The sequence below is a fragment of the Zonotrichia albicollis genome, chromosome 3 (assembly GCF_047830755.1).
Source record: "Zonotrichia albicollis isolate bZonAlb1 chromosome 3, bZonAlb1.hap1, whole genome shotgun sequence".
Lineage (NCBI taxonomy): Eukaryota > Metazoa > Chordata > Aves > Passeriformes > Passerellidae > Zonotrichia > Zonotrichia albicollis.
In genome coordinates, this window is record NC_133821.1 from 24,363,823 (window position 1) to 24,382,218 (window position 18,396).

Here is an 18,396-nt window from a genome sequence, read left to right on the forward strand (position 1 = left end):
GCATTCTCAGTAATTTTATGCTGGTTTTGAAGTCAAGACACACACTTGGCACCAGATTCCTTTTTGCCATATTCATGCAAGGCACTGAGTACACTGGGATCTGAGAAGAAAAGGCAATCACAAGAGCAAGTTTGTACCTCAGCCTGTCAGTAAACCAGCACTGCCCATTAGGACCTAATGACTCACCTCAGGCTGCAGCAGAAGGAAGCATGTCATCGAGGGACAGTGTCTTCAGAAATTCAAAGCAGAGAGAAATTTTGCTTTATGTTCCATGAGTGATACTGATAAACCATGAAGAGTTCCTGCCCTGCTCCCTTTTCTTTTTGAAGATGAACAATGATGAACTGTACTCAGGGTTTTTGAGAAAGGTCAGCGGTGCTGTGAGGAGCCTGTGCCCAAATGGAGTTCAGTTTCTCATCCTAGTGATTGAAAGAAATTCCTGTATCTCCAGATAGAGCTTCTAAAGATGTTGTTTAATCCCAATACCACTGGCTGAAGAGGACATTTAAAATACTGTCCAAATGAATGGAGACAGTGGAAGAAATTTTAGATGTGTTTGCTGTTATTTCTTCCTGTGCTTCCAGCTTCAAGATGTACTCTGTGCTCCCCCTCATGCAAGGACAATTTGTTCTTTGCCTGTTCTCTACTGAAGAAAGAGCAAGGCAGAACAGGTCAAGTTGATCATAAACTCATATTTTCTCTTTGTGAACAACGTGATTTTTCTTTTATGTCATAAAAAAGTACAACTATGAAGGGTTTCAATGACTGAAATCAGGAGGTAAATAATACCACTGTATTATTGTTGCATTAGCGAAGAAAACTCTCTGTAGAAGAGCACACCGTCTCTTTTGTGACAGTGTGTTTGTATAGATGAAGTATTTTAATGTTTTCTTTATATTGAAACTTGTATAAAATGGTGCACAGAGAAAACACTTGGTCTTTATTAGTACCTTTGTTTTAACTGGCCCTGTCTTTAATGGTAAACCCTGTATCTTTCAGCAAAGGATAGAGGGTGGACGTTTCCTTAACCTACATGAGTAGTGGAGTATTTTCCGTGCCCAAAGCAGCTCAAAAAGCGAATATTCGTTGTACGCACCCAGCTGGCTGCTGCCAGGTTCTGGTTGATGGAACTGGAGCTGGCTCGGGGAGCGTTTCTGGCCCCTCGCGGCCGCCGTACCGGGGACGCGCCCTGCCCACGATGGCGGCGCCCGAGCCGCCGCCGCCGCCCGAGGGCTGCAGGCCGCTGAGCGCGCTGCTGAGCGGCATCGCCCAGGCCGCCTTCCACGGCACCGCCGGCATCACCGAGGAGCTGCTGCGCGCCCAGCTCTACCCCGAGGCGACGCCGGACGAGTTCCGCGCCCTGCGCGCCAAGATGGGCGGCCTGCTGCAGGTACCGGCGGCGGGGGGAAAGGAGCCGCGGTGCGGGGGAAGCAGCATTCCCGCCGGTGTCCGGTATCTCCTCCTCCGGGGGGCTCGGTGTGCAGGGCTCGGAGCTCTGCCCTGCCTTGCGCCCTGCCCTGCCCGCGGTGACAGCTCCTGCTCCATCCCCGAGCGGCCTGGAGCTGTGTCCGGGAGGGCTGGTTGGATATCAGCGAAAGGTTCTGCACCGGGACAGGGCTGGGCGCTGAACGGGCTCCCCAGGGCACAGCACAGCCTGGCAGGGCTCAGGAAGCGTTTGGACAGGGCTTTCAGGCACGGGGTGTGGCTGCTGGGGATGGGGCTGTGGGGCCGGGAGCGGGGCTTGGTTCCTTTATGGACAGCGTTTGGACACTGCTCTCAGGCACAGGGTGTGGCTGCTGGGCATGGGGCTGTGCGGGACTCCGTGGTTCCCTACGTTGGATCCCATAAAGCTCCGCTCCTTCCGCCGTCCTGTGCCCCGGCTCCCTGGGAGCCCCTCGGGAGCCGCAGCCCTTCAGGCCCGCGCTGTGCAGGGAGCGGCGGCACTCGGGTCTGTGCTCCCGGGAGCGCGAACCTGTTCCTCTCTGAGGAGAGCTGCACCTTTCTTGTAAGTAAAACAAAAGGCACCACCAATCATGAGGCAAGACAGTTTACTTAGTCAGCAGATTTTGCTTTTTGTGCAAGGGAAAAGGTATTTTTCCCCACAGTAGAGCTTTTTGGTCTCCGTTCAAAGCATTGTGTAGTTCCCGAGAGCTGCATGGGCTCAGGGAGCCTCCAGATGCTGAATCCTTGGATGGCCGCTGCCACCTTGTGGGTAAATGCACGCTTGGGTTGGCCACATTTATAAACGTGGTCCGTAGTTTTAAACAGAATTGAGAGATTTGGAGTTTGATGAGGATGATGTCACTCACTTTGTGCCTTTATGAAGGTTCTGTGGTTTACTTAATGATCAGATTCATGTGGTGCCCCGAGAAGCCTGCAGTGGAATCCTAAAAACTGATTCCTTCAGGGCTCTGTGGGCTTTTTTTCTAGTGGAAGTGACACCAAAGTTCTATGGATCCTTATAGGATCTGTGCTCTAGAGCATCCTAAAGGAGCCCCTTGGCCTTCTCGTCACTCTGAGGGCCCTCTTTCCTTCACACCTGCCAGTTCTGGGCGGGAAGGTCTATATTGGGACTATGCTTTGGGAGTAGGGAGGCTTAAACTGATCTTCCCCTTTTAGTATCTCCCTGACTTGAAACCTGGAGGGTTTTTGTGTCACACTGTATTTGCTGTTAGCAGCAAAATTCAAAAGTGACCTCTGTGCTTACAACATCTTGGTGCATCTTTGGATGCCCCTCTTGGGTGCTGGTGTCTCCTCAGCACCTGAAGAAGCAAAACTTACTGCAAGATCTGCCTTTTCCCTTCCTTGTCAGTTGCCGTGTGAATTTCTGAGCTTATTTATTCCAGTTTTGATACTTGATTGTGAAAAACCTCTATAATTACAAAAACCAGGGGAAAATTTGTCTTTGTTACCTTTTTGTGGTTTTATTTTGTCCTTCCTCTGGGTGGTGGAGGAAGGGGAGCAAACAGCAGGATGGCAAAGTCTGGAAGCAGAGGTTCATTGCGCCTGTGACTTAATTGGTGTTGGTGTCTTCTAGGCAGTGAACATGGATCTGGGCCATAAATCACCTCTTGCTTTCACTGATCTGAGCTTAAACAAGGTGAAGGACTTCCCAGTACCTCTCTGCATTCCACCTGTGCAAAGCATGTGGATTAATAGAAAGTCTGTCACTTTTACTGTAGCAGTAAAAAATTTACATTTTTCTCCCCTTGGATTATACAGAGAGTAGTGCTGGGTTTATGTTTATGAAAGATGTCATTATGATCTACTTCTTCCACGTGTTTCCTTTGCTGCCCATCCATCTGCTGAGTATGCATGAATCATCCAACCTCTTTCTAAAATGTCACATTTATTTTGTAGTGAAATCATGTTTCTTTATTAAATTGACTTTAAAAAAAAATCTGATTTCTGGTGTGGAGAATCCTGGAAGGCAGGACAAAGCCCTAGGAAGGCTGGCCCTGGAGAACATATGATTTCAATGTTCATTTAATTGTTTTTTGCCCTCTGCCTTCATCCTTCCCAGCCTCCTGTCCCTGAAGGCTGCAAAGCACTGAGAAGCTGGGGAGAGCAGCTTTTGTGAATTCTCACCCCCAGTTTTTTTGGGTTTTTCATAGGTTATTTCATCCTGATTAAGACACTAAATTTGTCTGCTTCTTACATAAGTTTAATTTACAGTATTAGTCCACCGGTCATAGTTCCTTTCCATGTGGAGTAATCCCGCTGTTCTCCTTTTGGTGGCAGTAACCTCTCGCATTTATTGAACGGGATCCTTTCCTGCTGCGTTTAAAGTCTTCTGCTTTGGAACAAACTTTACGTAGGCTAAATAATAATAAACGTTTCAGCATGAGGAGTAGAACTTATATTTTATTTATAACTTGTTTTATTTATAAGTTTTTATTTATAAGTTGTTTGTTTCTTATTTTTTTTGGACAAATACTGAGGAAGTTACCATCTGTAATAAATATCCTGATATGTGAATGGTATATAGACAATATATTACATTATATTATACTATATTATATTATATTATATTATATTATATTATATTATATTATATTAATATATTAATAATATAATATATTATATATTGATTAATTATAATTAATTATATAATAATATAATTAATGTTAATTAAATTATAGAATTTTAATTAATATTTAATGATATTAATTAAATTCTATAATTAATTATATTAATTATAATTAATTATATTATTCTATAATAATATAATAATATAATAATATTCTAATATGATTGTATTATATTATTATATATTATTATATTATATTATATTAATTGTTAAATATATTTCTATTTCTAAATTACATTATATAAATAACAATAAGAGCTTGAAATCCAGCATATAAATGTATTGTCCCTAAAGATTGTCACCCTCCTGCTAGGGACTGCAGCCCTTTCCCTATAAAGTTGCTGTTGTGACCTCAAGAGGGGTTTCCAAAGCATTTTTACCCCTGTTTGACATGGAAGAGACAACTTATACCAGGGACCTGCCCTCACGGGAAAAGAGCAGAAAAACATTTGGAAGGTTCCTTCAGCTTTGGAGGATAAAGGCCTTTGCTTCTGCAGCAAGGATTTCTGCTAACAGAAACATTTCTGCTAGCAATTTCTGCTAACTGGGGGAAAATAAATAACTTCTTGCATTTTTTAATAAGAGAAAAGAGTTGCCAATCTTCCCTTTCCTCGGATACCTTGTGATTCCTCAAATGTGTGGGCTGGGTCATGAGCTCCAGAGCACTTTGCAGTTGTCCAAATTCTGGAAAGCTGAGATGGAGAGCAGCTTCAGTCTGAAATAAAATAATTGTGGAAGAGCTAATAGGAGAGACTGCTTGCTTTCAGCCACTTAGATTTGCAGTTGTGCCTGCATCTACCAACTAAAAATAAAACCCTTTTAAAACCTCATTCTTCTTGATTCAGGGAAAAGGAAAAAAGTACTTGTCCCCCTATTTTCTGCCCAGAAATGTGTCCCAGGTAGTGTTATACTTTTCACTCCAGTGAATGACTGAGCATATAATGGATAATTCTGTTTGTTGTTGGGCTAAGTGAAAATATATTAATAACTTTGCACAGAATTTTGTGAGGGGGGGAATGTCTGTAGTGTTATAATAGGACATACATGAGAAAATCATTATTTTCTGAATTAATGTTTGCCTGGAACAACTAAATAAAATCACAGCTATTTTTTTTTAATTTAGCTAAACACCACTATTATGTAGCTCACTAATCTGAGCACAGCTCAGTTGCCAGCTCACCAGTGTCTGGTGTTACAGCATACATTTTCTTGTATAAACTCTAATCCCACAGTTATTATTTCTTTTTTTCCCCTTTTTCAGCATTGTCTCAGAAGGGTAAAAAATGTCATGTTTTCTGGAACTAGCACCTGTTGAATGGCAGTGATGAAAATGTGCATGGGCACTATCCCAAAGCTCTCTCACTGTTTTTAATGTGAGTTATTTTGGCTTTTAGGTTGGTGTGCGTGTGCTCACTTCACAAGGGAGCTGGCACAGCTGGCAGGTCACATAAACTGGAGGGAGAAAATGCTTGAAAACAGTGAAGTGGAGAGGAAGGCTGGGTGCAGAACGTGACAGGTTTGAAGAACATTGCCAGGAGTGATAAGATCAGTGCTCCACTGCCTGCAGCAGCAATTTGTTGCTTAGGTATGTCAGCTAGAAAGAGCAGCGTGCCTGCATCATTAGGGATTTTTTTCATGACTTTTTTTGTGAATTCTCAAGTTGCAAAAGTTGGGATTTATGTTGTCAGAGCCTCTCACATTTGCAGTGTTGTTTTCACGGTACTGTGATTCCTGAGGAGATGTATAGGAGGTGGTGTTAATGCTGGTGGCTCTGGGGTTTGGAGGTGATGCTGTTCTGCACCACAAGCACTGTTTTAAACAACAGGCTGTGAACAAGGAGCCTGTACATTACAAACCTCAGCTACCTCTGTAAATCCTCCAGGCAGACAGAAACAAAAGGGCTCCCACAATTACCTTGTCCATTTAATGAGTGCTATTTCCTATAACTGAGACAGAAAGGCTCCTTTCATCTGGGATTGTGACATGCTGATACTCTGTGACTGTGCCACCTCAGTGAAAATGGCTTACCTGAAGTTAAATGGTTTACCTGACCTTTTGCAGTGCTTTTTTTTTCTTTTCTTTTTTTTTAAGCTTAGCTACGGCAAAGTGGTAGATTAAAGAAACGTCATCAGATCTGTGTCACTGATCTGTTACAGGTGTGGTGGACTTTCTATTGCTCAAACAAGAAGGAAATCTCTGTCTCTCTGTCTCCTAATTACAGTGGTGATTACATCTCTGCAAGCAGAGATCTGGTTGCTGTGCCCCACTTGAGGAGGTTGGTGCTCCCGTGTGTTTCTAGAGCAGGCAGGTCAGCACTGGCTCTTCTCGTGTCTGATGCCTCTGCACTACCTCTGAGCTTTAGAATGCCCTACTGGATCTTAAATCTGCCAATTGCCAGGTAATGGACTTCTAGAACAGCTGCTGAGGAGGTTGAACTCCCTGGTGGTGGCAGTGCTTCGTGTCCTGCTGATTCCCACGTTCCCATCCAAATATATGGTTTAGTTTGTTGCATTTGTAGGACTTCTGCAAGGACATAGCACTTTCATCATTAATGACCTCACTTCTCAAAAAAAAACCCCAAAAACCCCTAAACCCTACAGGTGTGATTTCATAAGTTACACACACATGTGTGTGTCTGTGAGCAGCATATTCTGTGTATAGAGAGGGGTGTGTGCACACAGACACTCCCATGCACAGAAAGGGAAATAGATTGGTTATGCTGAAATTCATTATTCCAACCTGATCCCTACAGTGTTTTTCTTGACCTGAACAAGAGTCTACTCTGATTGAAGAACAGGGAGTCAGATCTTGCCTTTGAAGATCATTATTCCAAATTAAATGCTTTTACTATACTTAATTAGTATTCATCAAACACATGCTGTATGGAATATATTTGAAAAGGGAGAAGGACTCCCTTAGGCTTCACATGTAGTTTTGGGCCTTTATTTCAGTACCACTGAGGCTCCATCCCTGCTCCCCAAAGTGTGTGGGAAATGATGGAGAGGGTAATGAAGCTCAGTGCCATCATCTCACTGCACTGGTGATTTTCTGGACTACTTCTGAGCTGTCTTTCCTATTTTAAATGTGGGACTCTGAAAAGGGGACAACTTGAGTTGTCTTGTCTTCAGTTTGATGCATAAAGAAAGACTAGAAGAAAGGAAAGGCTCAGTGCTGAAATTTTATTCTTTATTAAATGCTACTCTAAAAATGGTGTCTCTTACAACTGGTGTGAAGGAAGATGAGTTCTTGCTTGCTCTAGGAGCCAACTGATGGTGTCAAGGAAGTAAAAATATTCATTTCAACCTCCCTGCTCTCATGTGAGGCTGCCACACAGCTGAGCAGAAAACAGACCTTACTTTCTTGCTTTCTTTCTTCAGAGAGTGTGGTTAACACATTGACTAGCACTCTGTCAGAGATGCAGGAGTGTGGTGTGCACTTGAGTGAAGTTCACAGCGAGTGCATGAAAAGGAAATTTGGATGGCACAACTCAACCTTTTTACAAGCTGAACATCTGAAATTTTTAATTCCTTCTAACACTTAGCTACAATCTTGGCATGATGTAATTTAGATTTTTGACTGTGCTAGTGTGTAGCAACTGGGTGCAGTATATCCAACAACTTATTAGAAAGAAAAAAAATGAAGAGAAGACTAAAAATTTTGTATGGTATGGCTAGAATCTGCTAGTATGGCTAGAATTATTGTAGTTTGAAGCTTGTACTCTGGATTTCTTCCAGTCTGGTGACCAAATATGATGGAGCCTGACTTCTTCAGCATTTGGATGACATTTGTTTTTTCAATAGTTTATTTAATTAAAAAAAAAAAAGGAAAAGCTTTAGTGGCACAAAATACCAGGCACTGCAAATGTTACATGAAGTCCTTTTCCATTGATGTTTTAGTCCTCAAACCCAATGGGACAGAAGTTGTCAGGTGAGAACATCTGACAGCTTGAGCTGCTGAGTGGCTCCTGTGTTTCCCCAGGAGCTCCCTGGGCAGTCAGGATTAGCTGCAGCTTCCTGGAGGGCTCCAAGATCATCCCTGGGGGATGATTTATTTTATAACAAGGTGAATTGAGTCACTTTATTTAAAGGCAGGGCCTAAAATACTTCGTTTTTAATTCTATAATTATCATTATAAATGTATGCTTTTACACTGTGAATTTTAAGGGAAGGATTCATTTATGAAGTAAGTAAGAATGAGTGGAACATTGATGGCCTGCATTGTGAAGGATCAAGAGTTCATTATTGGGAAAACCAAACTGGCTTGGTTGGTTTGTGGGCTTTGGTTGGTTGGTTGGTTTTGTGTGGTTGTTTTTGTTTGGTTTGTTTTGTTTTGGCAGCTTGTTTGTTTGTTTGTTTGTTTGTTTTGAGGGGAAGGCATTTTTGGTTTGTATTCTTAATACCTGAAGCTTAAGCACAGTAGTTTTCCATATTTTTTTACCATTGGATTTACCAGCCATAAACAAGGAAACCAAATCTTCCTTTACTTATTTTAGCCACCCAGCTATTTAAAAATGGGACTGTTTGAACAAAGTAAGTTGGACTTGCCTTTTCCTTTGTTTACTGTGCATGAGCACCTGGTTCTGGTTGATAGCTAAGATCTAATTCAGAGTATTCTATCTTTTATAAAGTTGGTAGTTTTAGAATTGTACAGCAAGCCTGGGACTCCCTCCTCATTCTGAGTTCCCACTGGAGTTCAGTATCTGTTTTTCTGCTGTGCTTGAGGACTGCAAGTTGAATTTTTAAAGGTGACAGTCATCTTGGAATACATTTTTTATCCCTCTAATTCTTTGGCATATTCTGTATTTACCTCTTTACAATGCTGGTTTATATGTGATTTCATCTAAGTAAAAATAGACTGCAACAATCTCATGAAAACAAGAAATAAAATATTCTATTCAGAGAAAATGTGACATAACAGCCAACTTGTCCAAACAGTTTATAGCCTTAAGTGTTTTTCTAACTATTTAAAAAATATTTTTGTCATTGTGTCATGTCATTGTGCATGTTAATACGTTTCTGAAAGCATGTTTTTTCACATCTCTCTCTCTTCCCTAACACTAAAAAGTGGCAATACAAATATAGTTTGAGCAAAATCTGTGGGTTTTTTTCCAAATAAGGTTAGATTTTTTTTTGGTTCAGATGTTTTGGGATCTTTGCCAAAAGATTTCTACCTCAGCTTGGTGGGTAGTTTTTCCTTTCCTTTCCTTGCAGTCTCTCTGAACTGTGATGCCAGGATTATGAAATATGTTTTGAAGATACAGGCACACACTGAAGTAGTGTCAGTGTGAAAGGCAAGTAATCAACAGACATTTTTACTCCTTGTCTGACATTTACACATGGCTTTGTTGTCTCTCTTCAGACTGTCACGTCAGATGTGCTGTTCTCTCAGACTCCTTTTGCCTTTTCTGGTTCAAGAGTGGTTTTTATTCTCTTCTGACAAGCTGTTTGTATAAGTACCTTTTAGTTTTACACAGTCACACATGGCAACAATATTTGGTGTATTTGGATTAGTTGTGATTCCTTTTTTATTTTTTCATTTAGCTCAAATTTTTAACATTTTTGAAGTGAGAAAAATGCTTGTAGCTCCCTTTTTCTGTCAAAGAAGAAAATGGTACATTTATGATTTACATTTGCTTGGCAAGGAAAATGGGTTTGTTCATTCTATGACATGTCAGGAAATCTATAAAAAGTCTCATAATGAGCAGAAAGCTCTAATGAAGTTGTCCAGCTCGTGTGGACAAATGATAGGGAGTTTAGTGAATAGCAGTAGCCCCCAATTGACTAAAAGACAAAAAGACAAAAGCCACAGGAAAAATTAATTGAATTAGTTTGATGCCAAGGGTTGCAGTGTCTTGCAGCAATTGATTGCTGAAGTTTCTAACAGCTGAGGCCTAAAAATGTGAAATCTAAAAGCAGATTTTCAGCAGCAAGCAGTTCCCACTGGTGCTGTCCCTGCAAACTCTGCCAGCCACAGCAGTGAGTGTGCAGCAAAGGACAGGGGAGGGACAGGGCTGGGGAGGGACAGGGCTGGGGTGACACAGGGCTGGGGAGGGACAGGGCTGGGGTGACACAGGACTGGGCAGGGACAGGGCTGGGCAGGGACAGGGCTGGGGGGACAGGGCTGGGGTGACACAGGGCTGGGGAGGGACAAGGCTGGGAAGGACAGGGCTGAGGAGAACAGGCCTGGGCAGGGACAGGGCTGGGCAGGGACAGGACTGGAGTGGCACAGGGCTGGGGTGACACAAGGCTGGGGTGGCACAGGGCTGGGGTGGCACAGGGCTGAGGGGGACAGGGCTGAGGGGGACAGGGCTGGGGAGGGACAGGGCTGGGCAGGGGTTCCTAAAAGCTTGGGAAAACCTGATGGCTTGGCCAGCTCTACTGATGGATGATTCCAGCAGCCCAACCTGATAGAAACAGAGAACCACCCTCTCTGGGGTAATCCCATTAGTGTTTGATGGGATTCTCTTGGAGAGGGCTTTGGTTATGTCTTAGCTGTTTCACCACATCATTAGCTTTTCCTCTCCCTAATGTTAATTGTATTTAGTGCAGAGATAATTTTTGATACAGGAAATGGCAACTAGATCTTTATGGGAAAGTGAGAGATGGTTTCTTCCTAGCTTCCTACTTTGGCCTTTGCTCCTATCAGGTGATGTTTTCCAGCAACAGGGATGGAGAGGAGGATTTACACTTGGGAATCCTGTGCTGAGGAGTTTGACCTGCTGCTCCTTTCTCCTCATAAAGGCTTGGCTGTTTGCAGCCACCAGGCTGCTGCTGGTTTGGGGAACGTGTTTTATGTTTCACTGAGCTGACAGGAGGGAAAACAATTTTCCCTGTGCTGAAAGGAAGCCCTGGTGGCTGGGATCCTGAGAATGGAAGCTTCCCTCTCACCTGTCAGCTCTGTCAGCATGTAACATGAGTTGTCAAAGTAGGTGCTGAAGGAGCAGCTGGCAGAGCACTGTGCTTGCTTCCTGTGAAGCAGTGCAGTCTGTAAGCTTGTCTCCTTTCCTGGCTGATCTGTGTGCTGCTCTGAACACAGGGTTGTGGCTGAGGCAGGGGTGTGTTCCCAGCCTGGGCTGGAGAGCAGAAATCCTTCTTCTTCCAGGTAGGAAATGGAACTCCAGCTGCTGCTTAGAGTGGCAATAACAGGTAATGCACAATAGTGCTGGGAATTGGAGAGATTGGAGTCAGAATTTGCCACTAAAAGGGAATATATGGCAGCAGTGGAGGGATGAGGCTCATAGAGCTCATGTTTTTCACTGCTGGAGCATCTCTGCTTTATGTCCAAATGCAAGCCAAGGGACAGATTAGCTGAGGTAACCATTAACTTGTTGTGCAGACAATCAAGGTACTCTGAGTAAAGTGGAAATTTAATTCACGACACTGAGTCTGTTTCTGTGCTTGGTTCCTAATAAAGCAAGTTTGTGCTGATTTCACTGACAGGATCACTGCTTGCAAAGCTCCAACAAGCTCTGCTAATGTCTGCACCATTACTGCACTCAGGGTAGGGCTACAACTTTTTTTTTTTCCATGTCTTCAAAATGAAGAAGTGCTCCAACTTCTATTTTTAACTCCCCTAAGTGAAATGAGATTAGACATGAAGCAGTAGTCTGCAGCAGCAAGTAATTTTCCCAGAATGATTGTAGAAACCTGATAAACAGAGATCACTTTTATTGTAAGAGAGTAGGGGGGAAGAAGAAAGGGCTGAGCATGTGGTCTCCTAAGGGAATGACAGGTCATGTCACCAGTTCCAGGACTGTCACTGTGTCTGTCTCTCTTTTCCTGCTTTTACTCCCTCTCGTGATTTTTTTTTTTTTTACCATCTGCTATTTTCTGTCCTATCTGGATTTCTTCTGCCTTTTATTTACCTCTCTGTCTTTGGCAATAGTCCATTAAACAGCTTTCATCTGATGAGGGTTCTTGCTTCTGAATCCAGCTCCTTCAGGGCTGGAGAAGAAACCATTCTAGACTGAGTAATGTAACCTCTAAAGATCTGTATGTTCTCCAAGAAAACATCTCCCTTCTGCTGAAACTGAGTTCAGGGAGCACATATGTGTGCCCGTTCATTTTGAAAGAGGTTGAACCTCTCAAACTTCTCTGTAATACAGTTGCATCTTTAAGAACTACTGGGAATATGACATTTCTTTCCCTCCACCCCAAGAGGCAAAATGTTTCCTAAACCACAGCAAAAAATTGAACTTGAGTGGGGAGAAAACTATTGACGAAGTCTGGGATTTTTTTTTCTTTGCTGTAATTCAGTAGAGTACAGGTCAGGTTAGACAATTTATATTTGTATTTTTAATTTCAGTATATTTATATTTTTAATCCTGCTATATCACCTTTATTGTTGCAAGTACATCTGCTATTAATAGAACTTCTGTTTTGTTCCATGTTTTATCTCCCTCCAACCTATCTGTGCTCTCTGAGGAGCACTCTCCATTGCCTTTTTGCTTGTATAACTCTTCCTCTTTCTATTTTAAATAATACAAATGTTTTGAGAACTTACACAGGAAGGAAGGGCTGGTGCTTTTTTTAATGTTTATTGCTTAAAATCCAAGCTTTTAGTATCTCCTCATAATCTGAGTCTGCAGGCAGTTTGGATATCCAACTATGAGTGATGTTATCCGTGGGTGGGCTTGTTCTGTTTCTGTTATTATTGTTTGTTTTATAAGTGCTGTAAGTGTCCAAGTGTCTACTCTGTAGACAGAGTAGGTGCAGACTGAGTTATCCTGGTGGCTCTCAGTTTCCCTTCAGCTGAAGATGTTTTCCGGGGTGGGGGAGCCACCTGAGGCTTCCAGGAAGGCGATGTGACCGCAGGAACACGGCTCAGGTTGCGGCTCCTCTGGTGGCTGCCTGTTTTCATCAGCCCTTCATCCTCTTTTGTCATCAAATGCATCTTCACACCACAGTAAAATGACACCTTCTGCAAATAAATTTAGGAAGTGGTGTTTTATGGTGTTGTGGGTTCAAACAGGGCATTTCTAGCAGCTGCACAGACTCCTGGCAGGGGCAGGCTGGAGAAAAAATATTGTGGTCGCTTCACATGCTTTTAAAAACTAATGCTGAGGTCTCTTTTGTGTTCAGTTATAAGCTAGATCAAAAATAGCTGAGTATTTACTCCCCTGTGATTGAACTTTAAAGCAAAAAAAAAATTTAACAAAGAACATAGTTTGGTGAGCTTGTGTGCAAAAAAAAAATAGGTTGGTGTTTAGGGGATTTCTGCTTGGTGGGAGCCTGGGAATTGTGGGGGTGAAGATGGAGGAGTGAGGGAAGAAGCATGGAAGTGACCCATTGAGAGGAGTTTTTTCCTCTCATGTGCACAGTTGACAAGTCTGTGTGGAATCAAGCTTAATAAGATCAGGAACACAGGAAGGATGTAATTTTCAAATTGCCTGAAACTTGATCATCCACACACACGTTTTTCCCATCTGCAGTAGCAGTTCCATAATTTTTGTGTTGGTGTGTGTTGTGAGTTCTCCCATCCAAGAAGAAAGCTTGATGAAAATCAGAAGTCAAATTTAAAAATATTTAAAAGTCTGCTGAACCTCTGTTGACTTGGTGAGTGCCTCCTTGGCAAGGAACCAAAAGGTTGGAATAAAAAAATAGTTGTTGCAGAAGACCTGTTACATACTAGAAAAAAAGTAAGCTACAGGGTTTAAATAAATGTATTTATTAACCTCTTAATGATTCACAGGTTCAGTGGTTCTTTTCTCTTAGCAAACTGTTTTTGCTGCTTTCACTACAGCCCCATAAGAGGTAAATAAAAGTAATACTGGGACATGGTGTGGAATGTGAAAAAAGAATTTATGTGATCCCCCATGGATTCGATGAAGATTTAAGATGAGTTAAAATCTTTCTACTTTGTGGTATAAATACTGAATGTATTAGAGTCACTTGTGATTTCTGATTTAGAAATTTCTGGGGGGTGTAGAAGCCTTTAGTTTGGGGGTTTTTTTCCCAAAAGATGGATCACCATTTCCAAGTGCAGACAGGCTGCAGGCTGTTGTATCTAATTTTATCTTAATTCTGATTCTCAGGAGAGCTCTTGGACTGTAATAAACAGTGTTTGTGAGGCACAACCTACCGACTAGTTGCAAACCTCCACTATCTCCAGAAACGTGGGAAAGTCTTCTGGCCTTTTATCCAGGGCCCATCTGTGGGAACAGCTCATTTATTACAGGGCTGGACATCTCAGCAGCCCTTGGGAGAGTCAGGCTTGTGCATACAAAGGAAGGCCCAGAAACCACAGGGTTGGGAAGATGTTGGATTCCTCCTGTCACAAGCTGCTCTCTGCAGAGGAACGCGCTGAGCTGACTCTGATAGCACAGTGTCAGCAGCACTCCTGTGCTGCCCTGAGCTGCTTCTCTTCCCTGCAGGCAGCTGCTGTTTGCCCCCAGATGCAGGAAATGTTTCATCTGAGGCTGATGAGTGAGAGATGCACGTTGCTGTTACCCAGGGTGGGCTTTGTGTGCTGGAGATGTTCAGCTGAGCGAGGTTCCCTGGCACGTTCCTCCTGTCTGCAGCTGCTTCCACAGCTCCCTGCATGCATACCTGGTGGCTCAGAAATGGCTTGCAGGGCTCTGTTTCTAAAAGCCCAGGAATGAGAGGGGCTGTGGTGCAGGAATAACCTCCTACCCCACCTCCCAAAAGCCTGAGGAGGCGAGTTCAGCAGCACAGCCCATGGCACTGATTTGTTGTTTCCTTCAGCTTGGGATTGCTTTGTGCTGCGGGCTGGCACTTCTGGGGGTCAGCTGGAGGAAATGCCTCCACGTGCTGCTGTGCCCTGCTCTTAGAGCTCTTCTGTGATGCTTGACAAGTCATGTTTTTCTTCTGAAAATGAAATGTGTTCTTTTTTTTCCCAGTGGGTTTTACCAGTTGTTGTTTCTCACTAGTACTGCATGCTTGTCAGGCTTTATTTCTCAGAAGAGATAATGAATTTAAGTCTGTTTTCCTGTTCTGTGTACCAGGGCACATGTCTGATGGATCTAATTAGGCTAATACAAAACTCTCCAGATTACCAAATATTGTTTCATTAAGGAAATGGTATCTGAAGTCTTATTTTTATTGGCTGAATTGTATTTGAAGACACAGTGGGTTTGTGTTGAAGGAGAACACAAGGAGAATTCAGTATGACTAAAACTGTTTCTTGCTGTTCAAAAGCATCTGCTCAGCCTCTGGAAAGGAAAGGATTTTGTGTGCTTGCAATGACATACTGTCCATAAGCTGTGCTTTCTTGGGGGGAAAAGAAAAAGTGTTTTATCAAATCACAAAATACATAATGTGAGGAAATTTTTAATATCTAATGCTGTTGTCTTACAGACTCTAGTTTTGAAATAGACATTTCTTACTTTTCTTACTTAGATATTTAAGTGAATAGTCACAGTAAAGTTAATTTACATTTGGCACTGGCATAGAACAGCTGTGATTCTATACATTCTTAAGAGAGCTTTTCTGAGTTTTGTTAGTTGAAGATTTTTATGTTGAAATGGTAAATTACATGTGATTACCAAAAAACCTGAAATTATCTGAGTATAAAGTCTCTATAACATAATGATGTGTCACTAACAGTACAGTGACTGAAGATGTGGCAATTATTCTGCACTTTAAGGTCTGTCTGGGCTAAGAAATTGGCATTAATAAGATGTTTCACTCTTAGAAGCAATGCTGACAGTGATTCAGCTGTAGCAGCAGATGGATAAAACAGGTTTCAATACCTTTAAGTTCTGAGAATTTTCCAGTTAGGATGCTAAACTGTGCATGTGTTGTTTATTCCAGCAGTGAAACAATCCTCACCATGGCAGTTGGAGTTGAATAACAGCTGATAATTGTCATTGTCCTGGGGCTGATAAATGCTCATCTGAAGCTCCTGGGGTTTAATAGCATGAGAGGGAGACTTCTAATCAGATATATTTCATCTCTCTCCAGATATAAGCACAGAAGAACCACTCATATTCTAACTTAAATCAATCCTTAGAAATACCAATCAGATGTGTCCTCTATAATTGGGTATTCTATGTAATAAATGAGCATTGTTAAAAGTAATAGAAAGAACTGTTTGTAATGCTATGCAGAATATGATTTGAAGTATAATTTTTTGCCAAGTTAAAATAAAACATTTCCCAAGCTTAAAAAAATTCTGAAGTGAGGCCCTTCATATAAGCAATGGAGTAGAACTAAATTTGTTTGAGTAATAGATTGTGTAAATGTTCATGCAACAAGAGACCAGAAAGATCAGCAAAGACTTTAAATAGTCTTTTTTATGTCCACAGTGAAATGTTTCCAAGTTAAGATAAAAAAGAATTCTATAATGAGTTACTGCTCTTATGTGACTTGGAAACCATTATAGCCAGTGGGATTTGTTTAGGAATTTCAAAGAAAATATGTCTTCATTAATTAAAATCTTCATGCAGCTGTACCAAAATATAACTTGTTGATTGTTTGTACCCACTTCCAGTTAATTTTTTAAAGGAATTTTTAAGTAGTAGTCATATTTCCAAGAAGGGAGAGATTCTAGTCTGAATGCTGGACTACAAGGCTGTGTTATTTAAGGTATGCATTATCTGATAAATACTGCACCAAAGTACAGTATGATTGCTGCCTTTTGGGTTCTTGCCTGTGTGCAGTTTCTTTTATGTGTAGAGTATCAAACTGTCCCTGTTGTGTGCACCTGTGCACGTGTATATGAGGGAGGTAGAAATGATGGCAAATTATCACACATGGTTTCCTTCCTCTGGCTTTATGTGGCACTCTTTTGGTAGCAAACTGTATCAGGGTGCTTTTAAAACATAAAGGTGCAGAGTTTTTAAATGTAGCTCACACCACACCTTAATTAATCAATCTCTTGATGTTCTTTACCAAATAGCCAGGTTGAACTGTCCTGTATATGCTCTAGTAATATTGTTTTGTGTTCCTTATGCTTAAAATTTCCAGTTTGGTCATAAGCTTCCTTGTCTGGATACACTTCAAAGTCAGATTTATATCACGTGTCAAGCACAATAAGAACTTTGTGTCTGCAGTTTTTTATCAGCTTAGAAGGGCACTGCCAGAAATCTTGCTGCATCTTGCAAAAAGGGTTGTTGTGAAGGGAGTGAGGTTAAAAAAAAATTCCAGAGGATTGCAAATGTGAAATGCTCAAAGGTTATGAGGTCAAGCCTAGAAAAGGGGTGCCTGGTATCACCATGAACCTGCATTAGGTTAACATTTAACACAAATGAGATGTTTTACCATGGCACCTTTGGCTTCACTCAGTGCAGAGGACACAGTTTGTGTTCTTGGTTTCTGCACAGGAATAAAACAGAAGGCAATTTTCTGCACAGCTGAACTGGGAAGAAAGTCTGCATCTGAACTGGATCTTGCTGGGGCTTGCTGAAGGTGCTGGGCTCTGTGCTTGTTGATTCCCTGCCCTCCTCCCCCGTTCACATCAGCCAGCACAGGAGGAGTACACGAGCAGTAGCAGTGTCACACAGCACACAAACACAGATGCAGTGATGTGAAAAATACTGAAGCAGAAAATACTCCACACTGCTGTTAGTAGACAGTGTAAGATGTGGCTGTCGGAAAGGACTGTAAGTCTGAATAGCTTTTCTTCTGGAAATAAAAAGTGCTGTTTTCACTTCCAGCATAATGAGTTAGTACAGGATAATTACCCTTTAAGTTAAATATTTCTGATATAAAGCAAGCAGTATGTACCAATATGTCAAATGCCCTATAGAAAAGCCAGAATGGTGCTCTAGGCAGCTCAGATTTTGTAATAAAATCACAGATGCTCCTGTTAAGCTGGAGCCTTAATACAGCCGAGGGTTTACTCCTAGTGTTGATTGCCATTTCTTTTCTCAATCACATAACAGATGGCAGCTGATCTATTGTGAAAGCAAGGCAAGGCAGCTCATCCCTTGTAAAAAAAACCACTACAAACACCTCCATTTTTAGATCAGCACTGCCCAGTGTGCAGACAGGCAGTGTGAGTGCACAGTGTGTGTGTCCAGCCCAAAGCCACACAATGTCACAGCCCTGGCTAAAGGAACGAGGCTGTGGTTCCCCAGTGCCTGGAATGCAGCTGTAGCTGTATCACATCAGGGAAGATTAAACAGAGGCAAATCCCAAGGATTGGCTGCACTTCACCTTGCTGTGCTCCATGTCAGCATGTGCTTGGAGGTGGTGTGCTCATTTTGGAGAAGTTGCATCCATTTTGTGTGAAAATGAAGCAAAAACATCTGCTTGAAATGACAATGAGGAAGTTTAACCACGGCTTCCTTTTTCTACCTCCCATTCTCCCTTTGTGGCCATGTATAGCAGCAGCTAGTCCCACTG

General features: G+C 42.1%; 1 protein-coding gene across 2 annotated transcripts in view; it reads left to right on the forward strand.

The window, feature by feature from the left end:
- Positions 1–128: 128 nt before the first annotated feature.
- The window catches only part of COMMD1 (copper metabolism domain containing 1), a 65,946-nt gene continuing 47,678 nt past the window's right edge, over positions 129–18,396 (forward strand). Inside the window, exon 1 of one of the 2 annotated variants that reach the window (XM_074536961.1) lies at positions 129–1,390. In XM_074536961.1, coding sequence (XP_074393062.1) covers positions 1,034–1,390 — 357 coding nt within the window. In that variant the 5' untranslated portion in view covers positions 129–1,033. Of the gene's footprint in view, positions 1,391–1,851; positions 2,006–18,396 lie in introns of those variants that run through there. The other variant, XM_074536962.1, reaches the window with a different exon arrangement.